At 39.0% G+C, this 17,271-nt stretch overlaps 1 protein-coding gene across 4 annotated transcripts in view; it reads left to right on the top strand.

Annotated features, from left to right (window-relative positions):
- Nucleotides 1–17,271, top strand: part of LOC134865760 (dipeptidyl aminopeptidase-like protein 6) — an 84,358-nt gene that overhangs the window by 51,178 nt on the left and 15,909 nt on the right. For all 4 annotated transcript variants that reach the window (XM_063885460.1, XM_063885458.1, XM_063885461.1 and 1 more), the window contains 6 exons: nucleotides 9,080–9,194; nucleotides 11,212–11,310; nucleotides 15,271–15,365; nucleotides 15,487–15,561; nucleotides 15,999–16,051; nucleotides 17,096–17,177. In XM_063885460.1, coding sequence (XP_063741530.1) covers nucleotides 9,080–9,194; nucleotides 11,212–11,310; nucleotides 15,271–15,365; nucleotides 15,487–15,561; nucleotides 15,999–16,051; nucleotides 17,096–17,177 — 519 coding nt within the window. The remainder of the gene's footprint in view (nucleotides 1–9,079; nucleotides 9,195–11,211; nucleotides 11,311–15,270; nucleotides 15,366–15,486; nucleotides 15,562–15,998; nucleotides 16,052–17,095; nucleotides 17,178–17,271) is intronic.

The following is a 17,271-nucleotide window of genomic DNA, read 5'->3' as shown; positions in this document are numbered from 1 at the left end:
AAAGGTGGTACAGTAGCTCTCAATTTGTTGTTCAAGATTATATATGCTCCAATACTGCTTTTATACTCCAGGTCAATGTCCTGTTCAAGGTAGGTCCCTTTACTGTATTTCATTTCCAGCAACAGGGTACATGTACTTTCATTAAAGACATAAGCACCTATCCAGACTGAGGGGATCAAGGGTGAGTCATGCAGTATAAGGAGACCTGTTTCATAATGGATGAGTTGGGAAGGCTCTGCTGTAATTAAATTAAATTTGAATGTTTTTGTGATTTTTTTCCCCCCTCTGCACATAATTATTCTGAAAGGATAATGGGTCTCTTATCTTTCTTTTAAGTCAGAATGGATTTTATTTGCAGGGACATTTAAAGAGGACAATTAATTTGTAAAAAAAAAAAAGAAAGAACAAAGGCGAACAAATAACCTGAAACATTTTGAAGGGATTTTAGTCATGTTGTTTTGCGCAACAGTTCTTGTGATAATTTAAAGATACCATGCCAGTTTTGTCCAGAGGCAGGTGATAATTTATATCCTCTGAGAAACAGTTATTTTGGTCAGCCGTGCGTTTTTCTCGTCGTGGGCAGGCGTAAGCACCATCACATTTTTACTTTCTCATCTCCATCTCAGTCTCACACACTCTTGGATGACATGTTATTAATTCTTAAAAAAGCCCAATGAAAAGAAACACAAAGCCCAGAAAATATTTTCTGATTGCTCCATGTTTCATCTTTTTTTGTCACAGTGACTCACTTTTCCCGCTTTTATGAATATCCTCCCTCAGATTTTCACTTCTATCTCTAAAGCACACTATTGTTTATACTGTAAACAGATTGGGATGGATTAACTCTTTGTCTGTAGATTCTTTTAAACAATTAACTTTAGAAAAAGTCACCCAAATCAACAAAATATCAATTATGGCAACACACTAGCCTCTCCATAATAACTCTCTAGCAAAGCCACTTTGCTATAGTTTTTCTTTGTTGGGAAAACATAACAGATGATACATTTGATTTGCCAAATGTGTGTGTTTCCACTCAGACTGAACATGTAATATTCAAGAAAAAAGTAATTTGTGATTTTGTTGGGGACTTCAGTGATCACTTTAATAATCAAAGTCATTTCAAGCTTCTCCAATCGGCCTCTGTTTTTAGAATTTTGAAAGAGAAACTTTTCATCACTTGCTGCTTTTTGTTGAAGTATATTCTTGCTGCAAAAATGAGCAACATGCTGTGGAAAACATTGTTGTTCTTGTGACACATGTCAAAAATAACAGAGCAGTATTTTCATTGAAATGTTTTTGAATAGTGCTTTCTGGTCAGGCCACTAGTAACTTTTGCTGGCTCTCTACTGCAATTGCTGAATTATTTATATTGATTCTGAAAAATAAAACATTTAGAATATCAAGCAGTGGATCTGTTTTGAAGCCTTTTTTCTGTTCTATTAACTTCTGCTATACTATTGTTTATTAGCGAGGTATATTTTGTCATTTAAGTTCCTGTAGATACTGTTTATTAAAGTCACATGCAGAGCTGTAGATTCTTAGTATTTTTACATTAAAGTTGTATGTTTATTGTAATTTATTGTTTCATATGGGTTGTATTTATAGGTTTTTGACAGTTTTTACATGGTAGTAGTTCCCTTTAATTGGCAAAGGCACACACACACACACACACACACACACACACACACACACACACACACACACACACACACACACACACACACACACACACACACACACACACACACACACACACACACAATCTTGGAAGTTATAGAACAGATCCCTCCCTCCTTCTCCAGTCCAGTAATTCTATCCACCCTGACAATAAGACAAGTGCGGCTCTTATGGTATTTTTAAATGAGACATACTGGCTCGGTGTAACTTAATTTAAGATTGTCAACAGACAGGATACTGCGGCTGACTGGAAAAATTGAAGTGTCTGAGCCATTGAAAAGGAGAAGGATGTCATCAGATATTGAATTATTTATACCCAGGTGAAATCAGATAATGGCATAAAAGGCAGCAGACTAAATCATTTAAACATTTTTTTAACTTGCTTTGAAAGAACAACATATTGCCGTTTATCTTACTTCCCTCATCAATATACTGTATATGTGGCGCCACCAGCACTACTTCTACTTCTAATACTACTATATTGCTGTAACGTTTCATTATCATATTTACTATTACTATTGATTTAAAAAGGAAAACTGCCAATCTTATGGAAGAATATGAGCTGGATTTATTAAAAAGAATTCAGGTTTGCTAACATTTTTATACCAACTTCGTTCAGTCATAATATGGCAGGGTTGTGTTTTTCTTTAACTCAACCTGGTCCTAAAAATGATGTTCCTACATAAAGAGTCTGCTTTGAGGGATTAGGTTTGTTTTTAGTCTGTGTATGTAGAATGTCGAGGTGAGTCAAAAAAAACGAAATACTTTTACCAGGAGACCAGTGTTTATGTCTGGTATGAAATGTAACGTCTACATTCACATATTTGAATAAAGTTTCTATAACATTACAAAAATACTTTTCTAAAACTAAACAAACAATTTGGTCACTTATACATAACCCAGCATTTCTTGCAATTTGATTTATTTTGTTCTAATTAAACCATGTATTTAAAACGACATCCCTAAACCTAAAGAAAATACGGCTCCGGAAAAAGTTAGGAGACCACTCCAAATGTTTGTTAAATCTCAATCTCTACATGTATGGCCGCCATTCCAGTGTCTGTTGAATTCCAACACAGAGAAATGTTGTCAGTAGTTTAGAAATACAATAAAAATTAAATTAAAAATTAAACTCAAAGACATACCTTAATAGTATATCCGTAGAAACTGATAATGCTGCAGTGGTCTCAACATTTTTTCCGGAGCTGTATGTTTAATTTAAAACCATTTTTGATCATGATAATTGATAACTGAGCTCTTTCATACCTATTCTGTTAGAAACCTGTACAGAACAACTGCACAGGTGAGCTTACTTTGAATGATGTCTTATTTACCATCTTATGGTCTTTAATCAGATGTTGATGTGTTGTGATTGGGCTTACACTGCACAGTCCAAAGAGGAGCTTTGATTTGTTCATGTCCTCAGTGCAACTTTGTTCTTCCATTTACTTATCAGGCAATCGCTTATCAGCAAATAGATTCACAGATAACAACATTTTGTTTTCTTTGCCTCGCCTCAGTCGAGTATAAACCTCACACTCCATTTTCCAAAGTGGACAAAGACAGTCTGAATAGACAGGGGAAGGCTGATGCCCTATTATCCATAAACCAAAAGCCAGCTGGCATGAATTCTTAATCTCACTCATGAATGCCCATGATTTATTGATGGAGTTCCAGAGGAAAAGTTTACCCCCATGTCCAGCAGCTGCTGCTGCTTCACTCTCGAGTTTGACTCGACTGCTACTACGTTACAGTGGAGTGATAGATCGTGTGTCGAGTGTATGATGTCTTACGAAGTTTGCCTTGGTTTCAAATGGCCATATTCCCACATGTCCTATTTGATAGTTGATTAATTTTCTGAGCCCCCGGTCACATTTCCCATGTGACACTCAGCAGTAATATTAGTCACCACTGTACTGCACAGCATCGCCTTCACTGCAAATCTGACTTAAATGACTCTCTTGGTTCCCTTGGAAACCAGGTGCTCGGAGATCAGGAAAGATCCATTTCACACTTGAGCAGCAAGCAGAGAGACAAAGCGATGGTTAGACAAAGGGAAAGTGGGAGGAAGAGAGGATTACAGAGAGAGTGTTGGGGGAGTAAAGAAGAAAGAAAGCTTCACCCTAATAGATGATTCATTCTTATAGCCCCTTTAACTCAAAATAGAATGAAAATAGTGTCAAATGGATTGAAACAAATATGTGTTGCTTCCTCTCATGGGATTTTATACACTTTGGATTTGTTAGTACCTAAATGGACGGCGTTTGTTTGGATGTGGAGTCTTTAGAGAAGCGGGCAAAAATGGTCTCTGCTTCTCATTTATTGATGCAGCTTTTATTGTTATCAGCTGTACCACATGCATGCCTACTCTTCACACAGACTAACAGAGGGAGATGGTTTAATGCAGACAGCCAGTAATATCTCAACCATGTCTGAAAACGCTGCCAAAGGTCAAGATTTCCTCTGCGCACACTGACTTGCTTCTGCCTCCTTAAGAGCTCTTCAGAAAAGGTCAACATCAAGGGAACACAGAAGTTTACTGGATTCTTTCATACGTCGATCAGGGAAATCAACTAAAGTAAAGTAAAATTCTGTATGTGTCTTTAGGGTTTTAAAATGCTGGAAACAATGGAGGTGTTGGTGATTTTCATAAATGTTATATGTGAGTGAAGTTTGGAGAGTTTGGAGCTCCCTTTCTCATTTGTGTTTGAGTAGGTGGGAGAAATGTTCCACATTGCACAAAGGAATAAAGCAGTCTGCGGGGATAAAGACATTTTAATAACGGTGGATTGTATGAGAGAACAGTACTATTTTAAAATATGTGCTGCTTTAAGCCATGTTTTGAATACAAAGGTGTGTGTGCGTGTGTGTGTGTGTGTGTGTGTGTGTGTGTGTGTGTGTGTGTGTGTGTGTGTGTGTGTGTGTGTGTGTGGTTTGTGTCTGTCTGTCAGCATATGCTAGAGCAAGGCTGCTTGGAAGTGCTGTGTGTGTTAGTGTGTGTGTGTGTGTGTGTGTGTGTGTGTGTCTGTGTGTGTGTGTGTTTATATATTTCTCTCTGTAAGCTTATGGCAAGACTGTTTGGTAACACTCTCCCTTGTGTGTGTGTGTGTGTGTGTGTGTGTGTGTGTGTGTGTGTGTGTGTGTGTGTGTGTGTGTGTGTGTGTGTGTGTGTGTGTGTGTGTGTGTGTGTGTGTGTTTGTGTGTGTTTGTGTGTGTAGGGGTTTGAAGGTGGGAGTCTATATTGTATATTTTTCTCTGTTTTTGCACCACCTTTAAAAAAACCTCCATGTGGCATAATGATGTTTACTTAAACCCTGTAATGAATAACAAATAAGGAGCTCTACCTTAATCTACATGCTCGGCAGATGGTTGTATAAATAGGTTTACCCAGTTGAGTGTCCTAAAAATGTACTGAAATTGACAGGCTATTTCATCATAAAACCAGAGAATGTTGACATACAGCATTCATTCTCATACTCAATGAAAATAGTCTGACTTAATGCGTTAATAAAAAGTTAAGAATAATATTTGCTTCAAAAGGCTGACACGCATAGACCACTGGACCTCACTACTTTCACTTGACTGTGTTTTTAAGAACTAAAGTAGGAGGTGACCAAAACTAGTTTGATAATGGTGTTAAATTATAGACTCATAAAGAGGATGTATTGGTGAAATTTGAATCTGCCACTCACCATTCTCGTAAAGATATAAATGGGATATTGCTTCTACAACCAAACATTTCCAGAGGCGAGTTTCTCAGCTCTAGCAAAGGCAAGACAGAGTATTTGATGTCCTTTCTCACGTAGAGATTCAGACTCAGCACACCATGCAATAGATACCCATTTTAAAGTGGTTGGAAAAATCGGATGTGAAACTGAAAAGTAAATGTATGAATTCTCCAAAACCTAAAGTTTCAAGTCTTGGCCGTCGACAAGGTGAGAGCTGTCATGAACATGAAGCAGCTCACTGATGTGTGTGGGGTAAAAACGCTTCTAGGGTGGTTAATCATTTAGGTAAATACCCCCCTTACCTGGTTGAGGAGACGCAGTTTCCAAGAAAGCTGCTGGAAGCAAAGAAGGTGTGGACCTGGAAAATTCTAAACATTAGGCTTTTACAGCATCAAACAAGAATTGAACTAACCACACAGTCTTGCACATTCGATCCAAGAGCTCAGACAAAAGACTCATCTGATGCATTGTGGTATGGATTGAGAGCTGTATTCCTGCCAAAAAATAGGATAGGGCCCTTTAAACCATGCTTTAGCAACATTTATCAAAGATGGTGCTGACTTAAACAACCGCCAGTATTAAGTGGTTATCCAAAACTACAATGCCTAAGTTTGATCTATTTCTTCCTTCAACCCTTGCAGTACTTCAAATGCAAACACTTTGAATGCCTTCGAAAAGAGAATGTATCTCCATTTTAAATGTATCTTCTCTCCCCCCTCTCTTTGATCTCTCCCTCCAGTGAGGCATTTCAGAAAAGCTTTTTTCGATTTCAGACTTGGTCGGTCATTGCAAACCAGTATATAATCCGACCCCCAGACAGATAAACTACCTCTTTCAGTGTTTCAAATGGTCTGATTCATCGTCAAAAGGGTCAATGGAGAAGGTTATCTGCAGTTGTTTTGCTTATATATGGGAATTTTCCTCAAAACTTTGTTAGAGATTAAGCAGTGTTACCTACAGGACATTTACCCCTAAATATTTACATCTCCCTGCAACACGAGAAATTAGTTGATGTAAATTAGGTTAATTAACATAACTAATAATAATAATAATAATAATAACAAACTCCGGATGATTGGCTTAATGTACTCTGCCAGAGCGTCTGTTAATTGAATGGGTGGTTTAAATAGCAGACATCTGTTCTGACGGCTCCGTCGACCACCGCTCAGCTTGTGACAGGGAGAACGATAAACATCGATCACATCCTTCTCGAGTCTGTGTTATGTATCCAGGATATTGACAGTGAAGGTTAATGGCCATATCCATTTCAACTGGATGGTGTTTTATGGATGGAGTTTACAGTGAAAAAGGCAAATGTCCAACTGCATTTGATTGTCTATTGATTTGAATTGTGGAAAAGCTCCCTGACCTCTGATTGAGTAATTGGGAGTCCGTTTACATAAATGCCAAGCGCTGGAGAGAAGATGCTCCTGCTTCTCAAGTCGTCTGCATCCTACATTTCCAAAGCCTGAATAGCCCATGGGGATTGTGGGAGATGTCTTTAAGATTTAAAAAGTAGGTTGTCTGAAATCATTTTACCATATGCCTCATGTGCTCCCGTACAAAAAGCATGCTGAATGTGTTGTGGATGGAAAGCGGAACTAAATATTTACTCACATTTCTCTCAGGCTGGCATCAAAGTGTCTGGATATATTCTGCTGAGTGACACTTTTGTTATGTGGCGTTAATCCAGCTGTCACATTTATAAATCTAGCACCTCTACTTCAGGTACTGGCTACACTGAGCTGGATACCTGACCGGTACATCACATGCCTGCTCAATATTTAGCCTTTGTCTGTGCAGGTGTATTGAAAAGACGTATAAATGACTATTATTTGCAACAAGGGTAAGCCTCTTGTCGGAGTCAGAGGTCTAGGGTAATCGTTGATATATAAGGCAACTTCAGCATCATCTCTTTCAGGAACATTAATATGTTATGAATCAACGCCATAGCGCAAAAAAAAAACCTTACCACTGCAGCAATAACCAAACTTATTGGCGTGCCTGCTGTTTTTCTATGTGTACTCACTGCCTTCAGTATTGATTTGCTTCGCTGTGAAACAAACTGTGCAGAGACAGGAGGCGCAGAGGCAGCGTGAAAGCACACACACACACACACAAACAAACACACACACACACACACACACACACACACACACACACACACACACACACACACACACACACACACACACACACACACACAAACAAACACACACACACACACACACACACACACACACACACAGACACACACACACACACACAAAGTACACTTCAAAGATTTAAATAGAACATAGCAATTTTAAAGTCTTGAAAGCTATAAAAGTAGCATCATCTCGGGCTGTCTGTTTTACTGTCCCATGGACACACACACCCCTCATTAACTTGTGGATGGTTCACTGAGCTGCTTCCTACTGTATAACCACTCACTGCAGGCAGACAGAGACGGGTATAATTGGTAACAAGGATTTAAACAGCTGGACTGATACGGGTGGCTGAAGCTGCTCAATTTCTTCACTGACTGTGACCAGAGAGATTAATGTGTGTGTGTGTGTGTGGGGGGGGGGTGTGTGTGTGTGTGTGTGTGTGTGTGTGTGTTCTAATAAACCGGATTTCTGACCTTTAACCCTTTGGATGGAGATTTCATTCATTATTTTAATGAATATTCAAACATATACAGTCTATAAGGCTAGTCTTATGCTAAAATATGGCATTACAGAGTAGCCTAAACTGTGCTCTGAATAACAATACATGACACGTGGCTGACACCTGATGTGACAGCACCACAAGGGAGTGAGAGACTGTTTGAAGTTCATGAGGTTAACTTACATCTAAAGTTATTTTAGAAAGCTGCCAGTTCCCGCTGCTTTGTAATGGACAAAGTATCTCAAAGTGTGGATGAAAGTGTGTGTTTGTACAAAGCCCATCTGGTAAATCACACCGTAAAGCTCCCTAAAATGTTGCTTCTGGATCAAAATAGTTTAGGCTCTGTGTGTTGGAATCAGCCTTCAGAGGCTACCTGATATCCGCCTCCCACCCTTAGTGCAGTTAAAACATTTTGAATATCCTGTGGATTTTTGCAGTCTATGTGTTTCGAATTGAGCTGATTAGCCATCCACCATCTGCTGGGCTGTGTGAGGAGAGCAGCTCGTTATTTGCCTGTTGTGTCTGCGCTGAAGTCGTAGTTCCTCTACAGCTGTCAGGCAAAGCTGCAGGGACTCTTCTTGTGCGAGCAGCGGGGAGCAGATGGAGGATGCAGTCTTACTGCACACAAGTGGCAGAGTTTTCCGCATCTGTCTGACAGAGAATAAGCTGTCTTCCGGCCAATCTCTAGCTCCAACTGTGACTGTACAAAATACATCTGCTTCATTTATGATAAGATCATCTCTAAAGCTCTGTGTGTCCAATGTGAAATGAAACTCATCACCGGAAGGTCATTGCTCAACATCCAGCTTGTGTGGGTCCAGCCTGTAGCGACAAACCCATTATATCAGTCCCCTTAATGCTTTAAAATGTATGTGTGTGTGTGTGTGTGTGTGTGTGTGTGTGTGTGTGTGTGTGTGTGTGTGTGTGTGTGTGTGTGTGTGTGTGTGTGTGTGTGTGTGTGTGTGTGTGTGTGTGTGTTTGTTTGTTTGCATCAATGTTATGTAATGTGTAATGTTGTTTTTCAGGACCTGGTGGGAAGTGCTCCACCGCAGAGGAACTGGAAAGGAATAGCTATCGCCCTGCTGGTCATCCTCATCATCTGTTCCCTGATTGTCACCTCTGTCATCGTGCTGACCCCTCGTATGTACAACACACACACACAAACACACACACACACACACACACACACACACACACACACACACACACACACACACACACACACACACACACACACACACACACACACACACACACACACACACACACACACACACACACACAAACACACACACACAAACATGGACTTTCACACATGTACGCCATCATTGAGATGCATCCCTCCAAGGATGCATAATCCTCTTACTTACTGTTATTTTGTTAGTAGAAAATACTTTAAAAATGTGCAACTGGCATAACGGTAACACCCCAAACAATTTTTGCCATCCACAATTTGGACAAACCATCCACAAAACTGGGTGATGCATGGTTGTCTGGCGTTCATGCATCAGACCAAACTTCTAACAGTAGTTCTGTTTTCCACATCCATAGTCTAGTATTGTTCATGGGAAAATTTATGAAATGTGTGAAATTGCCCTCCTTTTAATCTTGAACACAAAAACCCTTGATTCTCTCCAAATTCTCATGAAACCTAACATTCCACTGAATATACGTAGTTACAATCTGTTAGATTTCTGAGACGTTCTGATAACAAACGACATGATTTCCCTGAATAGTGTCTCCGAGTACACATTTATTCTTCCAAACTTCCAATTAAGACTAACAAAACATTTCACACACCACAGGTGCAATTCAGAAACCTCATACTTCTGCCAACAATCTGCTCTTCACAGATTATTTTAATTGTCAAATGTTAAGATATCTGAAACATGCGTCTGATGGATGGATCAGAAAACACATAGCGTGTGAAAATCATTGGATACAGTGTGCCAGATCTGTGAAATTTTGAGATTGCCTTCTAGAAAACTAACAAATTATAATGATCTACACACACACACACACACACACACACACACACACACACACACACACACACACACACACACACACACACACACACACCACACACTGCATGCCTGAGTTTACACATATTTTAAATACCTTTATTGCAAACAAACTTGGAAGATTCCTCTTTCTCCTCTGCATTTTTTTTATTACCTTGTTTCAGGGAGTTTTAGCATATGATAAGCTTCTCTTGTTTGTGATTGTTTACGGGTTTTACACAAAGGCGGGGTCATCCTCTCACCAGGTAATTGGCCTTTTAATGTGTACTTCCATTCAGGCCTGTTTAATGGAGATGATTATGCCTTAATGGCTCCCACTATTTATCCGTTTGGCACAGCATCAGATATACCATTTGCCTTGTGTTAGAAATTACCTTTCTCCCCTCTCTCTCTTGCAAGACAAAAGAAACCTTCAAAGTCGTTGTACGCTTCTGAATGTCTGACATCGTATTTGCACACTCACATCTCGCCGCTCAGTCATAATGCGAAGCCAGCCGAAGATCCTGTCAACGTGCTGTTTTATGCAGTAGCTCCAGGCTGTCAACTATCTAGACAGCTCGTTTCTGCCGCTTGTTTCCTGAGTTAAGGTGTGGTGGAAGATACTTAAATGACTCACACAAGCTCTTTTTCTCACATCCACACTAACTCACTGGTGCACCACTCTTACCCGCTCCACCTACAGTTCAGCTGTCAGCTGCAGATCTCATTTGGGGTTTTGTTGATGGCAGGAATCGTCCCCCCGCTGCTGAAAAACAAAGCAGGCAGATGTGAACTTACGCTTTCAGATCAATAGTGCAACACCAGAGGCCTCTTTCTTGTTTGCTCCTTGTTCTAAATTGCTCCATCTATAGTGGGAAAAAGTTGTTGGAGGTGATTTCTACAGAGAGAAGAGGTGTATAATATAGTGAGGTGTTGACATTCTCTGGTATGAGGCTACAGCCCCCTGAGCAATGCAACTAAAGAAGAAAAACTGTTTTTGTAGTTTTTTCCTCTGAAACTAGCAAACTTTGATGCTTGAAAAAATGAATAAGATTAAAGGATAACTTCTTCAAGAACATCCTCATCAAGACACTTGCTGTACGTCACATTTAATTCATGGCTGTATATTTATATTTTTCTGATGCACTCAACAGGTGAAGATGACAGCCTCGCCCTTAAGAAGAAAGTGACTATAGAGGATGTTTTCGGTCCAGACCTTAAAATCCACGACCCGGACGCCAGGTGGCTCAGCGGTGAGTGAACAGTTTGACATTCAGCATCTGTCTCGTGTCAAAACACATAACATATCCGGACACATTATGACTGGACCCACTGTTTTGATTTGTCCATATAGATATAGAAGTTGTTCTTTATGGACGCCCACACTCCAACATATATTCGAATCAAGCACAATTATGGCAATGAATTAGTATAGGAAACTAATAAAGGATTCAAAGGACTTTAGTTGCACAGTAGAGAACATGAATCCTTCCTCTGGCCCTTCAGGTTGGCAGATTTAAAACATCCAGAAGGGAACGGGGTTGTGTGAATAATGCAAATTGGGAGAAGTTGAGAATGAATCACCTTATGGTCATATAATTTAGTAACTTTATTCTCATTTGAGAGAATAAAAAAACACTCTTAGTCAATAAACCAAAGAGCTAGCATGAAGTAGAATTAATAGGAACAATTGGAAGAGTCATGATAAACATCTGATAGTTACATTTTAAAGTCTCTTAGAGGAATAAAATGACTACCTTGAGGGCAGTTTGCAAATCAAACCACTGTGTGTGAGTGCAGCTACGTTAGATGTGTACAGATGGGATATATAAAGAGAAGTAGGTATTGCAGTAACAAGATTCAAATGGGAAAAAGAGTTGTGAGGTTGTTTGGACGCTATAACAGTGGATATAAATCTGCAATAAAATATAAAATTCACTTTCTTCAGTCTCACTGAAACCACACAAACAAACGTTTTTCTGCAGGGAAGCCATACAACCTACCTGTTTCTATAGCTACCGGTAATGTACCTGAATATAAATGTGAGTACACGGATCTTTGACGTAGGTAAAATTGTTGTTGACATAATTTTCTATCAACATAGTCCATTACAGCTCTCCCTGTTTCCATGGCAAATTTTTGGCAAGTTTCTCATTTTGTACACACTACAAATTAAGCAAGTGATGCGCTACTCATTCCGTAATATGGAATAAATAGAAACAGATGTACAGTAGAGCAGGTCTGCAGTGACCTCTGTGACCTTGACACTAGGAAGCTGCCATATGTGCTCAGAAACGTTGGTTAATCTCACTCAGTGCCCTCTGTTGTTCGACAAAAAAAAGTATATGAAATATATATTTTTATTTAGCCTTTACATGATGAACTGAGTCAGTGATACTTACTCTATTTTAGTGTGCACTGTACAAGCATCAGAACCTCCCATTCTGTGTTTGTACTGTAGTACAACTTCTTCTACTACAAATTAATTACTCTTTTTATTTCAGGTAACGTCACCCATACATTCTTTATTATATCCTTTTTAGTTTCTAAAGAATTTAAATAACCCATATTTTCAAAATGTCTGGTTTTCATCAGATTAAGAAACAGGGATCACTGAAGCAGTTACACAACATGTCATGATCATTGTGTAGTAATGGACGTATATAAAAATGTCTTCTAACATCTCGATCTTGTTTTGGGTTCCTAGAGTTTGAATCAAATGCAGAAGCAGATGTTGTTTACCAATCCCTGTTTTTTCATTTGATCATCTTTTGAGTTATGATATTTTATACTTAACAGAGAGATCCAAGGGCCACATCATAGCTTTTTTCGGTTAGCTTAAAACTACATGGAATTTTCTTATAGAAAACTGAGCCAAACTCCAGAATTATAACCAAAAGAAGAGATTTTCCCTCGTCTAATCAGCATTTCTTAATACTATTCAGCATTTTTCCTCAAGGTAGATTGTTACACCTGACAACAATAACTGAAAAATGACTTTATTTATATAGCACCTTTTCTAAAACTAAAGTTACAAAGAGCCTTACAAAGCAAAAACATTTGAAATCTACTTTTGTACTAAGTTATAATAATAGTAATCTCCTTGTTCAACGCAAACAAGACAAGTTGTTGTTTGTTTCTTAATCATTATTAATTTCCCTTGAAGTATTAAACATAGACCAAGGTAATAGGGGATTAAAGAGCTTTGAAATGTGTTGTTAAAAATGAAAGGTATTCTGATCACTGGAATTAGTTGCTATTATACAAAGTTTTTGTTGTGTTTTAACACAAAACCCTAGGAAGGAAGCAACAGCAGTCATGTGTAGAGACAGATTCTCCATCAATGCCCCAGCTGACTTGCATATGTACATTAGAATCACATTATGCAGTTGTTTCTAGTAACAACTTTACACATTACACCTTCAAACAAGCAACCTAACGTCTCCTATTTGTATGAGAGACCCATGCCGACCTTACATCCGTCCTTTTGTTGTACTGTGCCGACTCTTTCCCTGATTACTTACATTACGGGCTCATTAACGCATAATTAGTTAAGTTCTGTGTCTCCGTGTCCTTCGTTCACGAGCGAGATTAAAACGTCCTCAGTACCTGACGAAACACTGGCAATCAATTGTTTGACATTGCCTCTTGTCAGCTAACTTAATGCAATCAACTCCCATTTGCTGCTAAGGACCTTCTGATAAGAAACCCAATGGGACAACCTCACACTTCAGTAGTCCTCATCAATATTTTGTTGGCTTCTTTCACAGCAGTACGTAATTGATCCTCGTTGATCTTTGATCACCGCTTGCCTCAGTAGTCTTTGGACTCACCTCCGAGTTTCTCACACAGACTGCTGCTGTCTCTCTGACTAATTTATGTTTACACACACTATATATAATGTCCAACCCACAAAACAAGGTATTGGTGGAAGGCTACCTATTAAAATCTACATTTAGGAATCTTCATTTTTGACAACTGAGTTACCGTTCTTTCTTTTTATGACTTTCGCTCAGATCAAATTGATTTGCCGTCAGTACTGTTCCTATCATGAATGCAGTGTGATCTGACATTTCCTCCTTTGGGTCCCTCTTCACATAAGTTTTAGCAATTAAGTGAAGCAGAGCAAACTGTGCAGCTCTGCAACTTAAACATTTCCACTGTCACAAACTGATGTGACAGGAATGATGAGGAAACACTAGGAAAGAGGGATTTGTTCCACCTTAGCACATCCTTCAAACGATTGAAAATGTGCACATTAGAGTTAAATCTTTGAAAACACTGGCTGTGTATTGCAAAGGTAACCAGAACAAAGAAAGTCTAGCATTTAATGAGAAGACTTTTCTACAGAGTAGGATGACAAGAACAGCAGCATTATAACAGTCCTTGGAGCCTGGACACATCACACACTCACATCCTATTGTGAGGGATAAATAGATAGGTAGGTACTCTATTTGTCCCCGTGGGTTTGCAGCACAATCACAAAGCGTCTCAACTTCTCAAAAGTTACCACTAGACATACTCTCACACATACCCATACACATACTTTGCACTTTGCTACAAATTAGCTGTAGGGAAAAATTAAAGTAAGCATGGACCAGAGCACCTTCACACCATTTTTGAGCATGAAGGCCAGGAGCACGGGGCATAGGGGGCCAATAAACTAGAAATTAGAGCTAAAACTAAAAACTGGACAGAAATACAACTCAAAATGGATCTGCTGTCTAATCGATGTGTCAATAAGCAACCGTTCTACAGATCAATAAAAAAGGTCACGTGTTGGTATAACAGCTTGTTTTACAACCCCAGAGTGGCCCAAAGGGAGTTAGTGTTTGTTTTTCCAACAGTGTCTGTACTACTCTTGTCAAATAATTTCCAATAGGAAGAATCCAATATTATCTTATCCAGTGTGAAGAGGAATACAAAGCCACCTTATTTATTGTCCAACAACAAAACAAGGCCTCTGCTTAGAAATCAGACATCCAGGAGGTAATGGTAAAAGCTCACGAAAATAGTTTTTATTAAAGTAAACGTTCAATTATAATTAACCCAACAGTAAAAAGTGTAGTTACTGCAGGTTGAATGGCAATATTGCTAACTCCAGACAATCGAAAACACAGACACTTTATAGTAAACTGGATATAGGAACAAGATGCTGGTAAATTTTCAACCATGTCCCTCCCTGATTGGTCGATTTGTATTTTCCGTTACAGACAATGAGCTGCTGTATCGTACAAGGGAAGGAGATGTTGTGAAGCTTAATGTTCACACAGAGGAGAGAACGGTTGTTGTGCTGAACCAGTTGTTTGTGAGTATCCTTTAACTTCATCTTACTTTTACTGTGTACTTCAAGAGCAGTTATTCTACTTTCTTATGCTGCTGTTGTGGGTCTTTCACTTACTGCGAGGGTGTTTCTTTTATCCATGCAGGACAGATCCAGAGCCGCCAGGTACCAGGTGTCTCCTGACATGAAACACGTGTTGTTCGCCTTTGACGTGAAACCGGTAAGAAACACTGAGTGCTACCTGGCACCATTTCATTTTGTCCTTCAATTTGTTATTATTGTACACATCTGTTTGAGTGATATGACATTCAGCAAAATAAAGACACATGCAATAAAAAGGTTGTGTCTAACTAAATAAAATAAAGCAATTGGCAAAAATATAGTCTGCAGTCTTAAATTGTCCTTGAATATTTTACATAATATAATGGGAAAGCCTCAAATTATTTTGACAATGGACTATTTAAAATGTATAGAAATGAGATGAATGAGTGTGTGTTATAACTTTCTATAGCAGCATGGTGAGGTTCTGCTCTGAGGGATAAGCCCTAGAAAGGGGTCGCTTCGTGTAGAAAACGGATGAACTATAAACTTTGGAGCTGAAAAATCTGCTGAGTTAAAGTCAGCTTTCTTAAAATGTGATGCTGTTTGTCTTTGCAGATCTACCAACACTCCTATCTGGCCAAGTACATTATTTACAGCCTTGTGACACAGTAAGAACCACTTACCTTGTATCTTTCTTGAATTGTCTATGGCTTTTATCCTTTTTCTGTATGACATATGTGTGGACTTGACTCAGACTGAAACCACAGTTTAGAATTTTCTTAACTCGACTTCTTTAAATAAGAAAATGACTGAGGCTTTTGATATGTTTTGGACCTTGTTGTTAAATATATTCATAGGGTGATGACTGGCAAATCTGCAGTTAAAAGCACCATGCTATGGATATACACTTTTAAACAACTGTGGCTATATCCCCCATGATTTCTTCTTCTTCTTGTCTGCTTTTACTTATGCTATACTCATCAAAAAACATGATCAAATTACAAAAAAAATGAAATTTAACTTCCATTCATTACCTTCGCTCAAACCAAAAGATTAAAAAGTATGTTAAAAACTGTCCAACCAATCGAATTGCAGGAGAGAACAATAAAAAGCAAGTTTAAAATAAAAAAAACAAAGATACAATTTTTGTTTCCTTGCAAAATAATGTTGAGGTCAACAAACAAATTGCAGTATGTCAAACATGTGGGTCAAACATAGTATTAACATTTGGTGAAGAGGGCATTAAGTCTTTAAACTAAAAATGTGGGAATTGAAAAAAAACAATGATTTGGTCCGCCCTGTGTCAGTGTACCTCTCAGATCTGTGACTGGACGCTAATCTGCCCTTAGCCTGACCTCCTGTAGGCAGCCCTCAGTCCCATTTAACTGTTTCTCTGACTTTGTGTGAACGCATTAAAGCTCAATTTAATTTTGTGCGCCGTGATCAGCCTGGCCTGTTTTTAGCCTTCCATCCATCCTTGTCTGCTTATTGCCCCACTGTTCTGTATTTGTAGAGAGCCAAGCAAAGTCAGCTTGTGCTAAAAAAAAAAAGGATTTGGATGATTGATGAAGCCTACATTGAGAAAACAATCCAAAACTCACCCGACTTCCTTTCTCTGACTGTGCATTCGTATTCAGATACATAATGCATTGTGCATCTGGCGTGAAAACAGACAAATATGTTATTGTTTTTTTAATGTCTTGCCTCCACAGGGAGACTTGGCCTTTGAAGCCCCCTGAAGTGCATGAAGCTGTCCTGCAGTTTGCTGGATGGGGACCCCGAGGCGAGCAGCTGGTAAGGAGGCCGTGCCCTCGAGATTACACTCGGCGAATACTGGCATGCTGGTGGAGATCTGTCAGAATTACCCTGGCATTGCAGACGGGGCACA

This window comes from Eleginops maclovinus, chromosome 6, assembly GCF_036324505.1.
Source record: "Eleginops maclovinus isolate JMC-PN-2008 ecotype Puerto Natales chromosome 6, JC_Emac_rtc_rv5, whole genome shotgun sequence".
NCBI classification, from domain to species: domain Eukaryota; kingdom Metazoa; phylum Chordata; class Actinopteri; order Perciformes; family Eleginopidae; genus Eleginops; species Eleginops maclovinus.
This window is presented reverse-complemented; position numbering and strand designations above follow the sequence as displayed.